The sequence below is a fragment of the Trichechus manatus genome, unplaced genomic scaffold, assembly GCF_000243295.1.
Source record: "Trichechus manatus latirostris isolate Lorelei unplaced genomic scaffold, TriManLat1.0 scaffold00094, whole genome shotgun sequence".
Lineage (NCBI taxonomy): Eukaryota > Metazoa > Chordata > Mammalia > Sirenia > Trichechidae > Trichechus > Trichechus manatus.
Genome location: NW_004444030.1, coordinates 7,541,714 through 7,557,355, shown reverse-complemented (window position 1 = coordinate 7,557,355; position 15,642 = coordinate 7,541,714). Strand labels below are relative to the sequence as shown.

General features: G+C 44.3%; 2 protein-coding genes across 4 annotated transcripts in view; one reads left to right on the top strand and one right to left on the bottom strand.

The window, feature by feature from the left end:
• Window positions 1-4,238, top strand: part of PPP2R1B (protein phosphatase 2 scaffold subunit Abeta) — a 40,854-nt gene extending 36,616 nt beyond the window's left edge. Inside the window, exons 17-18 of one of the 2 annotated variants that reach the window (XM_012557331.2) lie at window positions 1,708-1,783; window positions 2,815-4,238. In XM_012557331.2, coding sequence (XP_012412785.1) covers window positions 1,708-1,783; window positions 2,815-2,907 — 169 coding nt within the window. In that variant the 3' untranslated portion in view covers window positions 2,908-4,238. Of the gene's footprint in view, window positions 1-1,683; window positions 1,879-2,814 lie in introns of those variants that run through there. The other variant, XM_023736969.1, reaches the window with a different exon arrangement.
• Window positions 4,239-4,366: 128 nt separating this feature from the next.
• Window positions 4,367-15,642, bottom strand: part of SIK2 (salt inducible kinase 2) — a 114,494-nt gene continuing 103,218 nt past the window's right edge. Inside the window, exons 10-15 of one of the 2 annotated variants that reach the window (XM_004382490.3) lie at window positions 10,436-10,664; window positions 9,673-9,945; window positions 9,365-9,528; window positions 8,550-8,660; window positions 7,537-7,628; window positions 4,367-6,320 (exon numbers count right to left, since the gene is read on the bottom strand). In XM_004382490.3, the coding sequence (XP_004382547.1) occupies window positions 5,690-6,320; window positions 7,537-7,628; window positions 8,550-8,660; window positions 9,365-9,528; window positions 9,673-9,945; window positions 10,436-10,664 (1,500 nt within the window). In that variant the 3' untranslated portion in view covers window positions 4,367-5,689. Of the gene's footprint in view, window positions 6,321-7,475; window positions 7,629-8,549; window positions 8,661-9,364; window positions 9,529-9,672; window positions 9,946-10,435; window positions 10,665-15,642 lie in introns of both variants that reach the window. The other variant, XR_002824996.1, reaches the window with a different exon arrangement.

Below are 15,642 nucleotides of genomic sequence, written 5' to 3'. Positions count from 1 at the left end.
AAGCAAATAATCTTGCCCTTTCTACAAAGTGCAAATATTTCTATCACCCTTATTTCTTAAACTGCAGTTCCCAAGGAGAAGCAAACCTCCTTTTCTCTCTGCTGCTTTTCCCTTCAAAGATTTTGGTGAAGGCCGATTTCTTTTACCATCAGTAGTGGGAAGGTATCGCTCACTCGTGTGTTTCCTTGATTCAGCAAATCCTGACCAGATAGGCATCGCTTGGCCAGCGGCAAGTCCCTGTTATCTGTATTTGCTAATTTAACATTATACCAATCTGGGGTCATATTTTTCCAGGATGTTGTTCTGTACTTCTATTTTTAAAGCTCCCCCTACCCACACCCACTTTGCCTCTGGAAAGACAAAGTATTCAATCAAAGCGTGTTATTTTGTTTAACCCTCAAGAGAGTGTCTAAATCGGCACTTTACCTGATGGGATGTAACTCAACAAATGTCCCTCCCTCCTGAGGACCACGGCCTCTCTCATGCTTCTTTCCTGAGCAGCCCCTTTCTTGGGTCGAGTCTGTTGGCCTGCAGTGGGGGGCCGAGGCCCTGCAATTTGGCTCCTTGGCATCACGGAGGGGTGTGCTCTTCTACCAAATATGCTTTAGGAAATGACCATACTTTGTAACTTGGAAAAACTAGACATTTTTGATGTGAGCCCAAACTTCTGTAGTCGTCTGGACAGTGAAAAGGTGGCCAGATGTGGGGTGTGTGTCTCCCTAAGCCTGAAGAGCTCGTCTCCCCAAAGTCAGGCAGCTGTGAGTCAGGAATAAAGCTGCAGGGACAAAGTCACATTCACCAGGGGCTTAACCAAGTTGGGGGTTTTAACAGCTGTTTGCTTTTTGCAAAGTGTGAATTGCTCCTGAGGGCAAAGAGCACAGAATGAGAAGCCAGAAAACGCAAGTGCTTGTCCTGGCTTCTCCACTCACGAGCTCCATGACCTCAAATGCGTCCCGTAAACTTCTGAGGGCTTTGGTTTCCTCAGCTGTAAAAAATGAGGCGTTTCTGTCCCACTCACTTTGTAGCATTGTTGTGAGGCTAAGAAGAGATGACTTGGGAAAGTGCTTGGTAAATTCATGTACAAATATAAGCTACTGCTCCAAAGGACAGCCAAGCTAGAATATTTGGGCAGGAACCATCAAAACTACCACTGGTTAAGTATGGGCAGCACTGAGCTCCTCTGCCTGTTTCTCAATGTGGGCAACAGTATGTGCCTGAATCTGCCAAGTGTGTTGAAATCTGTCCTGATAAGATGTGGCCAGATGATGGGTGCAACCAGGGTGGCTGTGAGGCTTCGAAAATCAGCCAGACCACCTTGATTGGAAAAAAACGGCAAAACAAGTAAGTGATACGGGATGAAACTCCAGGGCTGAGAAGGTCACTTACTTAGTCCATCCCTTGCCAAGCTGGGCAGCACCCTTTGTGAGACAGAAGAGCCACACTCCAGTCACCTCCAGGGCCACAGGTTGGAGGGCCATGTTTTATACTACTGAACCTGTCAGGAGGGCTGTGTAAATTAAAAAAAGTTTTGTATCCAGTTTAGAAACTGAGGCAGATGATACTTCTCTCATCATCCACACTTCACTCTGAAGACAAATTCCGTAAAAATTTCCAGAAGCGACAAAATGATCAAAGATTCCTTCCTGCCTATACAGTTACTCCAACTTAACATTTGTTCTCCAGTTTTTACCTTTGATGTCTAGGCAGAAGGAGACTGAGCAGCTCGGGGGCTATCGAGGAGGCAGTAGTGGCAGCCCTGTCTAGGGGTACAGATGCAGCAAAGGTCAGAGCTGGGCACGGGCCCTGGCACTATTCACTGGGACGATATTGTCAAGTAACATTAAGTACTGTCTCTAGTGGAGGAGGAATGTGAATGTTACCTGGAGTATGAATTTTCTTTAAACAAATAGGGAGCTTAAGTGTAATTGGTGATACCTATTTTAAAAGTAATCAGAGCAGAAAAACTCTGACCCCAATACAGAACCCAGTATTTAAATACCTGGAGTTGGACTAGAGATTGGACGACCCCGCAAAGGAAGCAACACTGGTCTCACTATGTCCATATGTTCTGAACAGCCTGCCCCTAACCAGAGGCTATTCTAATGGCCACACACGTGGGACCCGTTACGAACTACAACTAGAAGCTGCTGCTTTTCACCTTTCTTAGTTTCTGTTGATCACCTTAATCATTCTCTAGCTGAGACTATGCCCTTCTTTCCAACTCTAACAACTACCTAACATCCTTTTATGAGCTGAGCTGCATTAGGCACTAATGGTACCCAGTGTGTGAGCAGAGGTGGGCGAAGCCAGTCCCAGGAGGAGTCCCTTCTGCTGAGGCCTTCAGGGTAGGTGGGTGGTGGGGAGTAAGGTGGAGGGTGCTGCTCACACATGGTAGCCCTCCCTCTCTACAGGGGCCCAGTTCCCCTCCTTCCAGGGGCTAGTCAGGAAGAAAACATGAGAGGCCAGGTCCAACTTTAGTCTCAGTCCCACCTCACTCATTCAGGACACAGTTTAAACACTGGAGAGTTCTTTATTTCTGAGGAAGAAAGGGCCACTGACTTTCTCCTTCCTGGGAGTTATAGTTTGAACTAACAGAGTCCTTTAGTCCCATCTCCTGCTCCTCCTTGGTGGGGCCCAACTGTTTCCCATTACACGGATATTGGAGGGTTATGGTGTAGAAGGCCCTCTGCCCTTTTTCCTTCCCCAGGTAGAGAAAGGGGGCAGCTGGAGATGGTCAGTGTAGCTCACCAGAAATTTAAAAATGGAACACCCGCCTTCTTTCTGTGGTGTTAACATGCTGTGTTTGCCTTACAGGGACCACCATATCAGTTGCATGTATATACTAGAGACACACTTGCCCAACTGGAAATTGCAGAACTAGTGCATTTTTCCCAAAGCAAAGACTAAAATACCCCTGGATTAAAAAAGAACATAAAAAATAAAGTACCACACGTATTGCACTTTTTGCTGAATTAAATTTTTACCTCACGTTCATCTCACCAAAGTCTCTTCAGAGGAGCCTGGTTTACAAGATCATAAAGCTAATGATTATTATACAGTAGTGTACACACTGCTAATGTGAAACAGACTGGAAGAAAGGTCATTATTTCAAAGTATCCTCTCACATAAGAGTTGGTACTAAGCCTTCTTAGTGTTGCTTTAATATTTATAAGGAGAAAACGACCTGAAAGCTTACATGGGTCACTAGTTAGGGAACAGAGCAACAGAGATGAGCAGACAGCTGGGAAAACACCCAGCTGACCAACAGAACCAGTCTCCTCTCACCAGCTTACATCCCAGTGAACACAGATGGTTACAGAATTCAGCGATTTCTGCTTGAAATAAAGAGACAAGCAAATCAGAGCTTAAAAGTATGTTTCAGGAGGAGGGGTCTTGTGACTCATCAGGGGAGTGCCCATGTCATCTCATAATAGTCCTGGGCCACTGCTGGGGACTTTCCGACTTCTATTTCTGGGTTCTCTAACCTTCCAACAACCTCATCTCTCGGCCTAGCTGTCCTACCGTAGCCCCTTGGCCTTGATGGAGGACAGGGGTTTATGCAACTCTGTAACCATGCCATTCCTGCGACTCTGAAACGAGTGGCACCCCATTTTCAATCTGAAAAGCATGTAAATTTCATAAACATTATTTTGGGAAAACATCCTCCTTCAACCTGAACAAATCGAGCCCTGTTTTATAACTGACTTGTTTTTCAAAAACTTGAAACAGATTAGAGATCAATACAGCAAAAATAAGAGGATGAGTCAGAATTTAGCAGATTAAGACTAGGAAGTAATTGTTAACTCTGTTAGAGTTCTGATCGACACCCCATTACTCTCAAGTGAAATGATGTTTATCTACTTCACAAAATCATTTATTTTAAGCACGAGGAGGAAGAAACAATTCATAGAAGGAACACAGTTCATTCTTCCTGGGTTTTCACTGCACGTTGTTAAATCACAAAAATGACAGTTGTCCACACTAACCTTCCTTGCTAACACCCACAGTCCAGCCCCAGCCAGGACACCTCAGCGCAGCAGTCAGGCCTCGTGGGGGGCGGTAGGAGCAGCTGGAATGAAACGCCATCAATTCCCATGCTTCTCCTCACCTGCCTGGACATTTATTACAAAGAGGAAAGGCAACTTAAAGGTGTTTTCTAGATGCAGCATCAGTGTAGTATCTCTCTTCTTTGTGCTTTAAGGAAGATGCTTTGTGCTTAATGCATTCATCTGCCAATAGGATAAGCCATTCTAAAGGCCAGAAATTCTCATCTTTGTAGATAATACTGAATTTGTAACACTTGGATGTTACTGTCCAAATGACAGATTACTCACTACTTCTAGGTATACAGGTAACTAGCTGTAGCTTTTTTTTTTTTTTTTTTTAACTTTCATGAATTGTAAGGGATAAGGTTAAGTTTTACTAGTAATAAAATGTGTGGCAGATGATCTGCTAAACTGGTTAACACATTTGTGGTTCTTTGAATATTGCTGTAATACTTCAACATTTCATTACAAGTCAAAACTTTAGGGAAATTAAGAATGCTAATTCCCACACGGTGGAAAACAAACTCTGAAGTGACTTTGGATTTAGCATTGACATAAATGGAAAACTGTTGGTTTCTACAGAAAAGAAAGAATTAAAGCATGGTCTGGGGAGAAAAGGCACAGCACTACCACTTCACATGGGAGATAAAAGTTCATTTTCCTTGTCCTTAAAATTTCTAAGCCCTATATCAAACTGTCCAAATATACAAAGCTCAATAAACTACTAGCAACATATAGTGTAAAGTCAAAGTAGTTATTACATTTTAAAAGAGACAACAGGTCCTCTAGAGACCAACTGCTCCAAAACCAGAAGTCTCTACAAGAGACCAGTCAGGACCAGCCCGTCTCCCCGGGCTGGTGCTTTTCATGGTTTCTGCAGTTTCTTGCCCCCGCTGCAGTGGATCTCCTGCTGGTTCCACAGGTGACATCTTTGGGGCTCTGAGTACACACACTGACACCATGTAACCCAGGGGCACCTTCTGAAGAGGTGTGTCGCCTGTTCCCACAAAAGGCGACTGTCAGTCTCAGGTCAGTACCAACTCATTTAGTGGCCCCTGAAACAAAGCTCATGATCCACTGCTTTGCGACAGCCTTGGGAACAACTTCCATCAGCAGCTTCGAACGTATAATTCAATGACAAAGTACAACTTTCCTGTGCATCAAGTCCCATTATGCATTGTGGATTTGCCTTTAAGCTTCTTACATGTCGTTGCTCTCTTCAGTGAAAAATATATTGCCTTTTTTTTTGCCTATATATATGCAATGGCACACATTTTTCCTGCTTTCACCAGGTCTTTCCCTCGATATGAACTGGTATAATTCTGCATAAAACCTAGGTCTGAATATCTTCTTATAAAAACATGTGTTGGTGCCTCCCTTGAAGGCTTGCTCCACTTGACCGAAGGGCACGACCTTCAGCCTACAGCTATGTTCCAGCACTTGCCACAGAAAACTCTGTGGTGGGACACAGCCAGGAGGAACCGACTTCCACCCCAGCCAGGCCCTCTGATTCCAGTTGGGCAACCTGATTTTCCCCCATTAGGGACAGGGCAAGAAAATAAGCTTTAAATTTAAAAGGCTGGAATAAAAATAGAAATACACACTCTTCCTTCATTTGACCCACCTCACCTCCTGTGCTGAGATTAATTCACCAGGACATACCCACTGTGCTGTGGATCCACAGCCTCCAGCATTTCACAATCAAAGAGTCCAGGTAACTCAGAGAGGGCTAAACGGTCGTAGCTGGAGGGAGCCTCCTGCAGCCCTGAGCTCCTGGGACAGTCTGGCACTGCTATGCCGCTCGGCTGGGCTCCGTCCATCGAATATTGACAGGGAGTAGGGTAGTCTGGCTCAGGGGAAGCGGCACTCGGCAGTTCACAAGTCTGATACGAGAACGGTAAGGGTGGTGGGGCAGCTCCGGGCTGTTGCGGTGGTGGAGGAGGTGGTGGCGGCGGCTGCTGCTGCTGCAACTGTGTTGGCAGCGGAGGAGGAGCACGGGGGCCTGGCGCAGAGGGCAGGGGCTGCAGCTGCATCTCCTGGTACTGCCTGAGGAAAGGGCTGTACTGCATCTGCTCCGAAGAAGGCTCCAGGACGGGGCTCAGGGGCTGGGCCAGGCTGAACGGCGGCGGCTGCTGTGGCGGTGGGGGGCTCTCCTGGTGGGGAAGGGGTAGCTGCTGACTGGGCTGTGGGTAGGAGCTCTCTGCTATCTGCATCTGGTTAAAGTATGCCTGCAGCTGAGACTGCTTCTGGAGGAAGAGTCGTTTCTGTTGGAGCCTAAATCGGCAATATCAAAAGGAAGAATTTTAAATCTTGTCAAGTATAAGCTATTAGCTTCAGTCACCCTACTTCTCTTTCCCATGGCAGAAAACAAGTTGGAGTAGGAATCAGTTGTGCCTGGTGTCTTATACCTAATCTCATTTTTTTTGCCTCCCCCAATTCTGACTGATCCCTCAGTGTAAAGCAGGGCTTCAAACCGTTCTGCCCGGCTCAATCATGGCTGAGGAAGTGTCACTGGAACAGACCTGAATTTTTAAAACTTGGTGATTCGCCATGGTACCTGGAACAGGAAAAATTATGGTTGAAGCCCAGCTAGAAACTTCAATCTCCCTCTTAGAAAACAAGGGCAGCATATGCACTGCATAAAACCAGATCTCCTGCCCTGCGATTTTGAGCAGATTCGGAAACAGTTCTGCCCACCTCAAAGATGGTGGCCGACTGGGCTACTCTGAATGTGTTTCACTCTCTCCAGTCCTGCTAATAATCCAATCTCAAGCACCAGGCTCCTGAAAGGGCTCACTACGCCTCTTCCAAGTCTCCCATTCCAGGGCTTTCAGCCGTAATTTTTCCTGTTCTGGGTACCGTGGTGAATCACCCAAATTGTAAAACTTCGAGTCTGCTCCTATTTCACTTCATTCGCCATGACTGAACAGGTTCAAACTGGTCCAAAGCCCTGATGTAAAGTGAGCATGAATTCATTTTCTTTTGGACTTTCTCTAAACCTTCTAAGATTTTCTCCCTATGAAGTGAAAGGTGGATTTCCCATCTGGAGTATTTAGAAGGGAAACGACACCTTGGCCTCTGTGGGTGTTTGCAGGTTGATGGACTGAGATGATTCTACCTTGGCCAAGCTGCTTCTACGAGTGAGGCCTGGGCACAGATCACTGCAAGATCTGCAGCGTAACCCACTCAAGTTTTATCAGGTCACTGATTCTGAAAGCTTAGGTCTATTCATATTCAAAACGGGAAAAGCTAGAAGAAATGGAAAACAAGGCATATTTTAGGGCTGCTGTTCCCTGACAGGCCCATACTCCATGGTAACTGCAGTATCTGCATCAGCTATCATGTCTAATGACTGAAAAGACTGTGGCTCACACATCAAAAACCTATTTTCCTATTTGAGGTAAACATGAGTGGGAAAGGACAACATACCCAGCATTCTTGAGCCTTCCACAAAACAAAGTGACTTCTTTGGCCAAAGACCCTCTCTCACCTGTGTTCTTGAAGCTGCTGTTCAAGGCTCCGGGGTGGTTCTTTACAGTAAAGCTGACAGGTGTTCTGGGTCTTTGACAGAAGGCTGGGCTTCTGGAAGAGCAGAGAAATAAGCAGAATATGCTAGCACCTAGGATGGAGTCAGAGTCCCTGGGTGGTGCAAACAGTTAAGTGCTCGACTACTAGCCAGAAGGTTGGCAGTTCAAACCCACCCAGAGGCGCCTCAGAAGACAGGCCTGGAGATCTGTTTCTGAAAGGCCACAGCCTTGAAAGCCTATGGCACACACGGGGTGGCCATGAGTCAGAATCAACTCAATAGCAACTAACAACAACAACAGGATGGAGTCATCAGACTGCTTCTGCCTGGGGAGTGAATCCAAGTGTGTCCTCCAGAACGAAGGGCCTGACACTTGCTCACTGAGACCCCAGTGGAGCCCTGGAGTCTTAAGAGCACTGGGTCAGGAGGCCTGGGCTCATCCCAGTTCAAACCTGCTTCAGTCTTCCACTTCTAAAAAATCCTCTAGGACCATGAGGATTTAAGGAGTTTAAAAACAGTGAGAAGAGTGGAGTTAACTCTTTAGAGCAAAGGTTGCAGTGGCTGCTGAATGAATGAATGAATGATTCATTCTTTATTGGACCTATGCTGTATCATACTTTAAGATTTTCATGTACCAGTACAGAGAACTGATGTTAAAATATTCCAACCTTGTGATTTTCAGTTTATTATTTATTAAGAGGCATAAAATCAGAACAAAGAATCCAGGTTACCCCTTCCTACCACTCAGTGGTGTAACCCTGGGGCCTGAGGACAAATCTTTTCCTGTTGCCAACACAGAGCATATGGCTAAGTCTGAACATGTTTCTAGAAACTACAAGCGCAGAGCCAAACCCACCTGCCTATAAGGAATAAAGCAGCTACCCTAAATAAATACCAAGCAAAACAGGTTTCTGCTTTGCAGAAAGGCAGATTCTGGGTGAGCAAAGTCAGCTGAGACACTAGGAGAGGGCTCCCACCTGGAGTCTGTGCTGCAGGTACTGGGTTTCCAGGCTTTGCCGCCGGGCAAGCTGAGGATGCATGCTGTTAGGGAGACCAGAGACACTTTCCTGCTGCTGAGAAACTTCCTCCTGAGGTGCAAAGGGGTGAAAGAATTTTTTCAATTCTCTATGTGGGGAAAAAGTCTCAATTCTTGGGTTAAGCAACTTTGCAAATGTCCAAGAAGAATCTGAACTCTATAAAACATAATACTCAGAGCTTTTTACATAACCAGTCAACTGAGGGTTATTTGTAGAAAACTTATAAAGGCATTGTCTATAGTAAACTAGTATCTAGTCAGCACGAGAGCAGAGGCTGTGTGTCCCAGGAGGCCATTTCTCTCATGTGGGTCTCTAATACTACAATGTCCTTGATGCACTGAAAACAGACTCAGGATAAAGTTTACGGGATAAACAGCAATACTTATTGTACTTTTAGCAGGAATAAGCCACCTACAGTACTTAATGATGTGATATCACATCCAAAGTAGTGGCAAGAAGCTTCTTATTTGGGTAAAGTTGATGATTTTTATTGTGTGTGGGAGTTCAGGGGAGACTCTAAGAGGCACCCCATATAAAATCTGTCCTGTGAAGTAAAGATGGCTGGAGAATGTCTAGGATGGGTCTAACCTGTCAGCGCCAGGTGGCAGCAACAAGTAAAGCTTTCAGGCTGTGGGCTTTCCAGAAGAACCTGTTTGCTCAAGAACGGGAGTAAATCCTCTAAATGAAAATGACACATTTCAGGACAAGCTCAGGCCTCATACAAAGCCACTGTGTGAAGGGCCCAGGGCACCCACCTGAGGGCAGCTGCCAGCAAGGTCTTGGAGCTGAGGAGCAGCTGATGCCAAGTTAGGGTCAGCCTCGGATCCTATTTGTTCATACAGCAACTGCACTTTGTTCAACTCTAGGATTCCTTTGGTTCTAGCCAGATTCTGAAGATGTTGTCTAAATGCTACAATTCCTGAAAGAAAGCACAAAGACCAAACAGTTTAAATAAAACACAAGGCCTTTCAGTGATCACAGCTGTGACAGCCAACATGGCAGCAACTCCCCCCTAAACTCTTAAGATAAAGGAGTGTTAGAAGATAGAGAAGAAAACAGTCACCTTGGGTGAGGGAGGTATCTGATGCCCGGCGGCCCTCACGGAAGCTCACTGGTGACCTGTTGTGGGCCTCTCGTTTCTGGGAGCTCAGTGCCTGCATGGCTGGGTTGGCAGGTCTCAGGCTTATGAAGCGGGGTGAGGGGTGATTGGCTAACATGATGTCCTTAAGGGAAGGGTTGTCCTCCAGAAAGTTCAGGTCCCTCTGAAGAGACCCCATATCATACTCAGAGTCCACACTGTCGAGGGAGGGGTTGTCACTCATGGAGAAAATTTTCCCTTTAAGAGAAAACAAAACTGATATAACCAACAGCAGCAGCAGTGTTTTGAACAAGTGGGGTACAAAGCATAAACAGCTTGAGCCTTGACAGCTGCAATGTCCTTAATATCCAGCTGAAACACTTTTTTTCCAGAAACTTTTACATGTCTAAACTAGGACTTTCAGGGATCAATTTAATCATCTTCGGATTTCTGGAAAACACCCCACAACCTGCACCCGTAAGATCCCTGCTGCTCCAGGAGAGCCAGAGGCCTTGGTGAATCACACGGTGCTGAGCTGACTCCAGGGAGTCAAGGCAGCCAGCTCAGACATTTCATTGCAATCTCTGTCAGCTGCTCAGCGGGCCTTTTCCTATAGGCAGCTGAACCTAGTCCAGAAAGGAATAAGATATAGACTAAAATCTAGGAATGGACTGGCATTGTTAATACTTCTTGGTGACTGGACTGTGAGAAGGTGCTGTGAAGACTTAACCTGACACTTAGGCCGCACCTGAGCCAGGCACCACGACCAGCTGATTGGTCACTTCTGACAGAGTGTGCCGTCTCTGCCCGCTGCGTGTGGACTGAAACGCTTCGAAGGCGTGGCTGGGCTCCTCTTCGGCCTCTCCTTCGGTCTCCAGCCCTTCATCGATGGAGGTCTCCATCATGTTGCTGGGCAATGACTGGCATCCTTTCCTCACCAGGACAGGGGGCACAGGGTCAAGCAAACAGCCATTTACCTACATGTCGGGGTCGGGGGGTTGAGAGCAAACGGTCAGCTGCTGCTCTGCTGAGGCATTAGAAAAGTCCACAAAGGAAAAAGTGTCAAAATCTGTGGAAAACTAGATATTAAATGAAGTATTAAAAATGTACATCTTTGTTACCAATGACAATGTGTAGGGCAGAAGTCAACTGCACCACTTAGAGGAGACAGAAGCCCATTATGACCCAAACTGGCAGCAATTCCCAGGGTTTTCTGAGTCATCATTATTACAATAAACAATTTTTTTAGTGGTTTCCAGATGCACAGGAGCATATTAGCTTGAGGCCTACCAGTTTTTTTCTTTTTAATAAAGGAGAGGGGAAAGATGAGGTTTTTTTTTTTTCAAATTGCATGGCTCACAGTTAAGAAAAAAGAGTAGTCATCAACATTCTTCTAATTTACAATCACAAAACATACTGGAAGCTTCTAGAGATATTTTTATGTTCAGAATTTAAGTACCTGCCCATTTGATTTTGCTTTTAATTGGTTGGATCAGCCTGAGAATTCCTTAAGACAGACTGACACCACAAAAAGAACTGAAAAAATACTTAAATGGCAAACAGCCAAAGCCTTCCATTATAGAACAACAAATGACTCACAAGCCCAAAATTCCAGCAGAGGCTAATAAGCATCACTGGACTGCATCCACTCTCCTCCAGCAATACACACACCATCTATAGTCCCTGTCCCAGAGGGATGAGCTCAGCATAACTTCTAGGTGAGAACTCTGCCTTCCGACGCAGTTGCCAGGCAAACCACCGAATGGCAGGCAGGAACAGCACACAAAGGGGAGTTGTGGTTGCGAATTCTTCTGGCTGATAAAAGCCCCAAAGAGGAGGCAATTATTTACCTCATTACCTTAACTATTCCCCCGTGGAAATCAATCTGTTTTCTCCTATGACTAGCTGCTCAGGAGCAGCCAGCCTGAAGACACTCAGTTCTAAGCAGTGCTTTCACCTGGGATATACTGGGTAGGGCTATTGTTTCCTTTGGAAGCAGGAGAAGCTCCTGTATGTGAGGGGTGACGTGGGCCATCCCTGTGCCAGATGCAAGGAAACTTTCCTCTTATGGCAACCAATCTGAAGGCGCTTCGAGGCCCTTTATTTGGAGAGGGAGATTTGGGTGACTCAGATCTTTGTTTGCTTGGGGGACAGGATGGTTAACTCCAGAAAAACTATTCTGGGGCCGTAGCCATTGCTTGGATAAGGTGGTTAATGCCTTACAGGATTTTAAAATGGCCAGTGGTCATTTAAAGGGGAGAGCGGCAAAATGCTTCCTTCAGAGGATTCCCAGACCAAGAATGGCTGTTTGAGAACCTACATTCATACTTCTAGGCTTCCTGGCTGTCTACTAACACAATTTTCTAAGCCTGACCAAGGATGACTTTGAAACAAGTAAAGCAACAGAGGAAAGACTGTTATTGAGTAATTACCTACTGAGCATCTTTATTCTTGCAGACTCTGCCAGAATGTTACCAGATATTTCTGGCAGTATAAGCCTTACAACCAGGCTTTCCTTCCCCCTTAACTGAGAAAAGTCAACCTTTTTCTGAGTACTCCAAAAACCTTGCAGTTCTCCTAAATTTACATTTTTACTGAAATTGTCTGCTTATATAATTATCTTCTCATCTAGACTACAAGAGGAATTATGTCTTTTATTAAAAACTGTTTGCTGAATTGAATTTAACCCTGGGACAGGCAGAAACAATGATCTGGTTTTTCAATGACGTGTGCTGAGGGTCAGGAGAGTTCCAGAGGTGAGCACATGTAGCCGCGCGCAGTGGCGAAGGTTCAGCTGCCACAAGTTCAGGTTTCCTGAAACAGCAGATAAGCATGTCGCCGTCGCTTGCCAATTTACCCAGGGACTTGGTACCAGAGTCTAAATTCATCTCCAGGATTTTGTGGCGGAAATGTTGGGCTGATCTACCAAAGTGATCTCAAGCTGCTAGAAATAAGATCTTTTGCTCTAGGAAATAATCCAGGTAAACAATAAATTACAGGGCTTCAAATTACAATGTGGGTTAAATGGGTATTTTCCAATACATTGTTTTTGTCTTTCTTTAAAGCTCCACTGATAACTTCTAGTAGAGACCGCATACACAATAGGTGGTATACATGTAGGAGACACTATCACATACTGATAAAGCCCCACCGCCAACCACAGTAGAAGATTCTAGCACAGGAGACTGGTAGACCAGTGCACAATACTAGCCAGTGAGTTTGGGGCCTGGGAATATGCCTTATTTTATTTGTATCCTAATTACCTAGCAAGTCTGGCACATATTGAGAGGTGCTATAGGCTCAGTCTCAGCTCCATTACTTATTAGCAAGTTGCTTAACCTCTATAAAGCTCAGTTTTTTTCATTTGTTAAATGGGAGTAAAGTTGTCTGGGAGGATTAACTAAGATAATATATATAAAACACTCAGCACAGTACCTTAACATTAGGTTCTCAATACATTTTACCTACTATTATTTCTTGAAGAAAGAGAATGCTTTGTAACAATAAAAATTTAAAAAGCATAAGAATAAAACTATGGCACTTCCTCTTAAAAGTATTTTTAACATCTTGAGGCAAGTTAAGGTAATACCAGGTGAGGACATAAAGAACTGGATAACCCTAGTTCTAGAAACTTATTCTAAGGAAATAATCAGAGATGCAGTCAAAGATTTAGACACAAAGATGTTCACCTGAAGCATATGTAAGTATGCAAAAAATTCAAGTACCTAACGTCCAGCAGTAGGAGAGTAGGTAAGTAAGGGTATGTCTAGTACAATAAATATTAGGCAGTTGTTAAAACTCATGATTTCAAAGCACATTTCATGACATGGGAAAAATGCTCATGATATATTATGTAAACCAAGATACAAAATTACATATAATACAATTTTGTTTTAAAAAAAGTCTACCTATCTATTGAACCAGTCTAAACCTACCCACCCACGCATCCATCCATTCACTCTACGGAAACATGCCAAATACGCTTATTTCTGGGTAGAGGATTACGGATAATTTTTTTCTTTATCCCTCCTCTGAATTTTCCATTGTATGAATATGACTTGTTTTTTTTTTTTTTCAATTATGTTATACATTTGTTATAAAAAAAATTCAAATTCAGAAGTAAAAGTATGATGTATATCCCCTTCTCCTATGTGTACCACCTTTATAAGGAAAAAAGTTACTAAAGATGTAAAGAGACATTAAATACCTCTACTACGCCTGAATTTTCATGGTTTGGCCTCACAGTTCCCTTCTGCCATCCAGCTATGAAGCTGGTAGCTTGCAAGATCCTTTTACTACTGCACTCTGTAATAATCTCTAATAAAATGGTAAAAGTGACTTTGAAATGTGTGTGTGTATAAAAAAACATTATTCCCAAAGAAACCCTCAAAAGAGAAAGATTTACTCTACAGGGTTGATACATTTGTCTTCCCATGATCTGTTTCATCTGGGGGTCTCAGTTTCTGTTCAGTGTATCTGATCCAACTATCCTGCTATTTTCCGTAGGAACCCCAAACCTAAGTTTCAACTGACTCCCTAAGGGATTTTACTGACAGCTTTAAGCATTGAAGACTTCTGGGAGGGAAAGAGAGGTGAAATCTCTCTAAGATATACAATACTTGCCACTATTTGAGAGAAGAAATGAGATGAGAAATACATGAAAATTTAGAGCATCTTTTAGAAAACAGTGAATGGGTGTTGTATTAAATGAATATGAAGCAATATGAACAAAAAAGGGCAGTATATCTCTATGTGATAGGTTTTTTGTGCATTTATTTATGGGCCCCAAAGAAAGAGGCAGTAGGGAGGGAAGAAGGATGAGCGTTCTTGCTGACAGAAACAAAACAGCCCACAAATAAGCCCAGCGGATGTCAATGGCCTGGCTCGGTGCCAGGGTGGCACTGCCAGTGTGCTGGCCAGCTCCAGCATGGCACTGCTCTTCCCACAAATGCAAATACACCAGCCAGCTACTGTCTACATCTTTCACAAAATCATTCACTTCCCGTCTGTTTCCTAGTTACGGTAACAATCACAAGCTTTAAAAATAGCTTGCCCTATATAATCCGGCAGACAGAGCCCAATCTATGTTCAGGCCTGATGCCCTCACAGACAAGCCCTTAGCAGATGGCATTTTAATTTTATCAAGGGAATGATTAGATCTTCAAAATAAATGAATTATGTTGTCCCGATTTATGTCTCCATTTCTGGGTGGGAATGCAGCAGCAGTTTATGAGGTTAGCAGCCATGCTAGGCAACTGCAGGCAGACAAAGCAGAGTGTCCACAGGAAGTGGACTCAGCAGGCTCATCCTCAGAGACACAGACACTAACTACTCGGCTTAACACCTGCTTGTGGCAGCCTAGCATCGAGCAGCTGTTCCGGATCTAGCTAAGCTCATTATTTAACTTCTGAATCAGCTCCACCTCCAGTGTTCCCCATTTCTGAACACAGCACTCACCTTCTAGATCACCTAGGCTCTAAACCTTCTTATTAGTTTGGAGTCTTCTTCTTGGACCCTAATATTCTACCAATTTTATCTGCACAATCTCTTTAATGTCATCCCCCCCTTCCAGTTTCATGACCACTGTCCTAGTTCAGATGCTCATCATCTCCTAGACATAGCACGAACCTTCTATTTGCCTTGTCACCAGTCTCTCCCTTATCTGAGCCATGCTACATACCCTTCCAGGCTAATCCTTCTGAAACTTAATGTGGACCATAGTGTTTTCTTGCTAAAAAATATTCCATTTCCCTACTACTTTGGGGAAGTCCATTTGAACAAACTCTCTTGATGATATTAAAACAACCTACACAATGAGAACACCAGCCTAGAGAAAAAGTCTAAAATCCTTGGCTTGCCATTCAAAGCCAACCTATCCATACATACAACTTTATATAACTGCCCTTCATATACACTTTTCCTCAGACAAATGAACTACTGCTATTCCGTAGATGG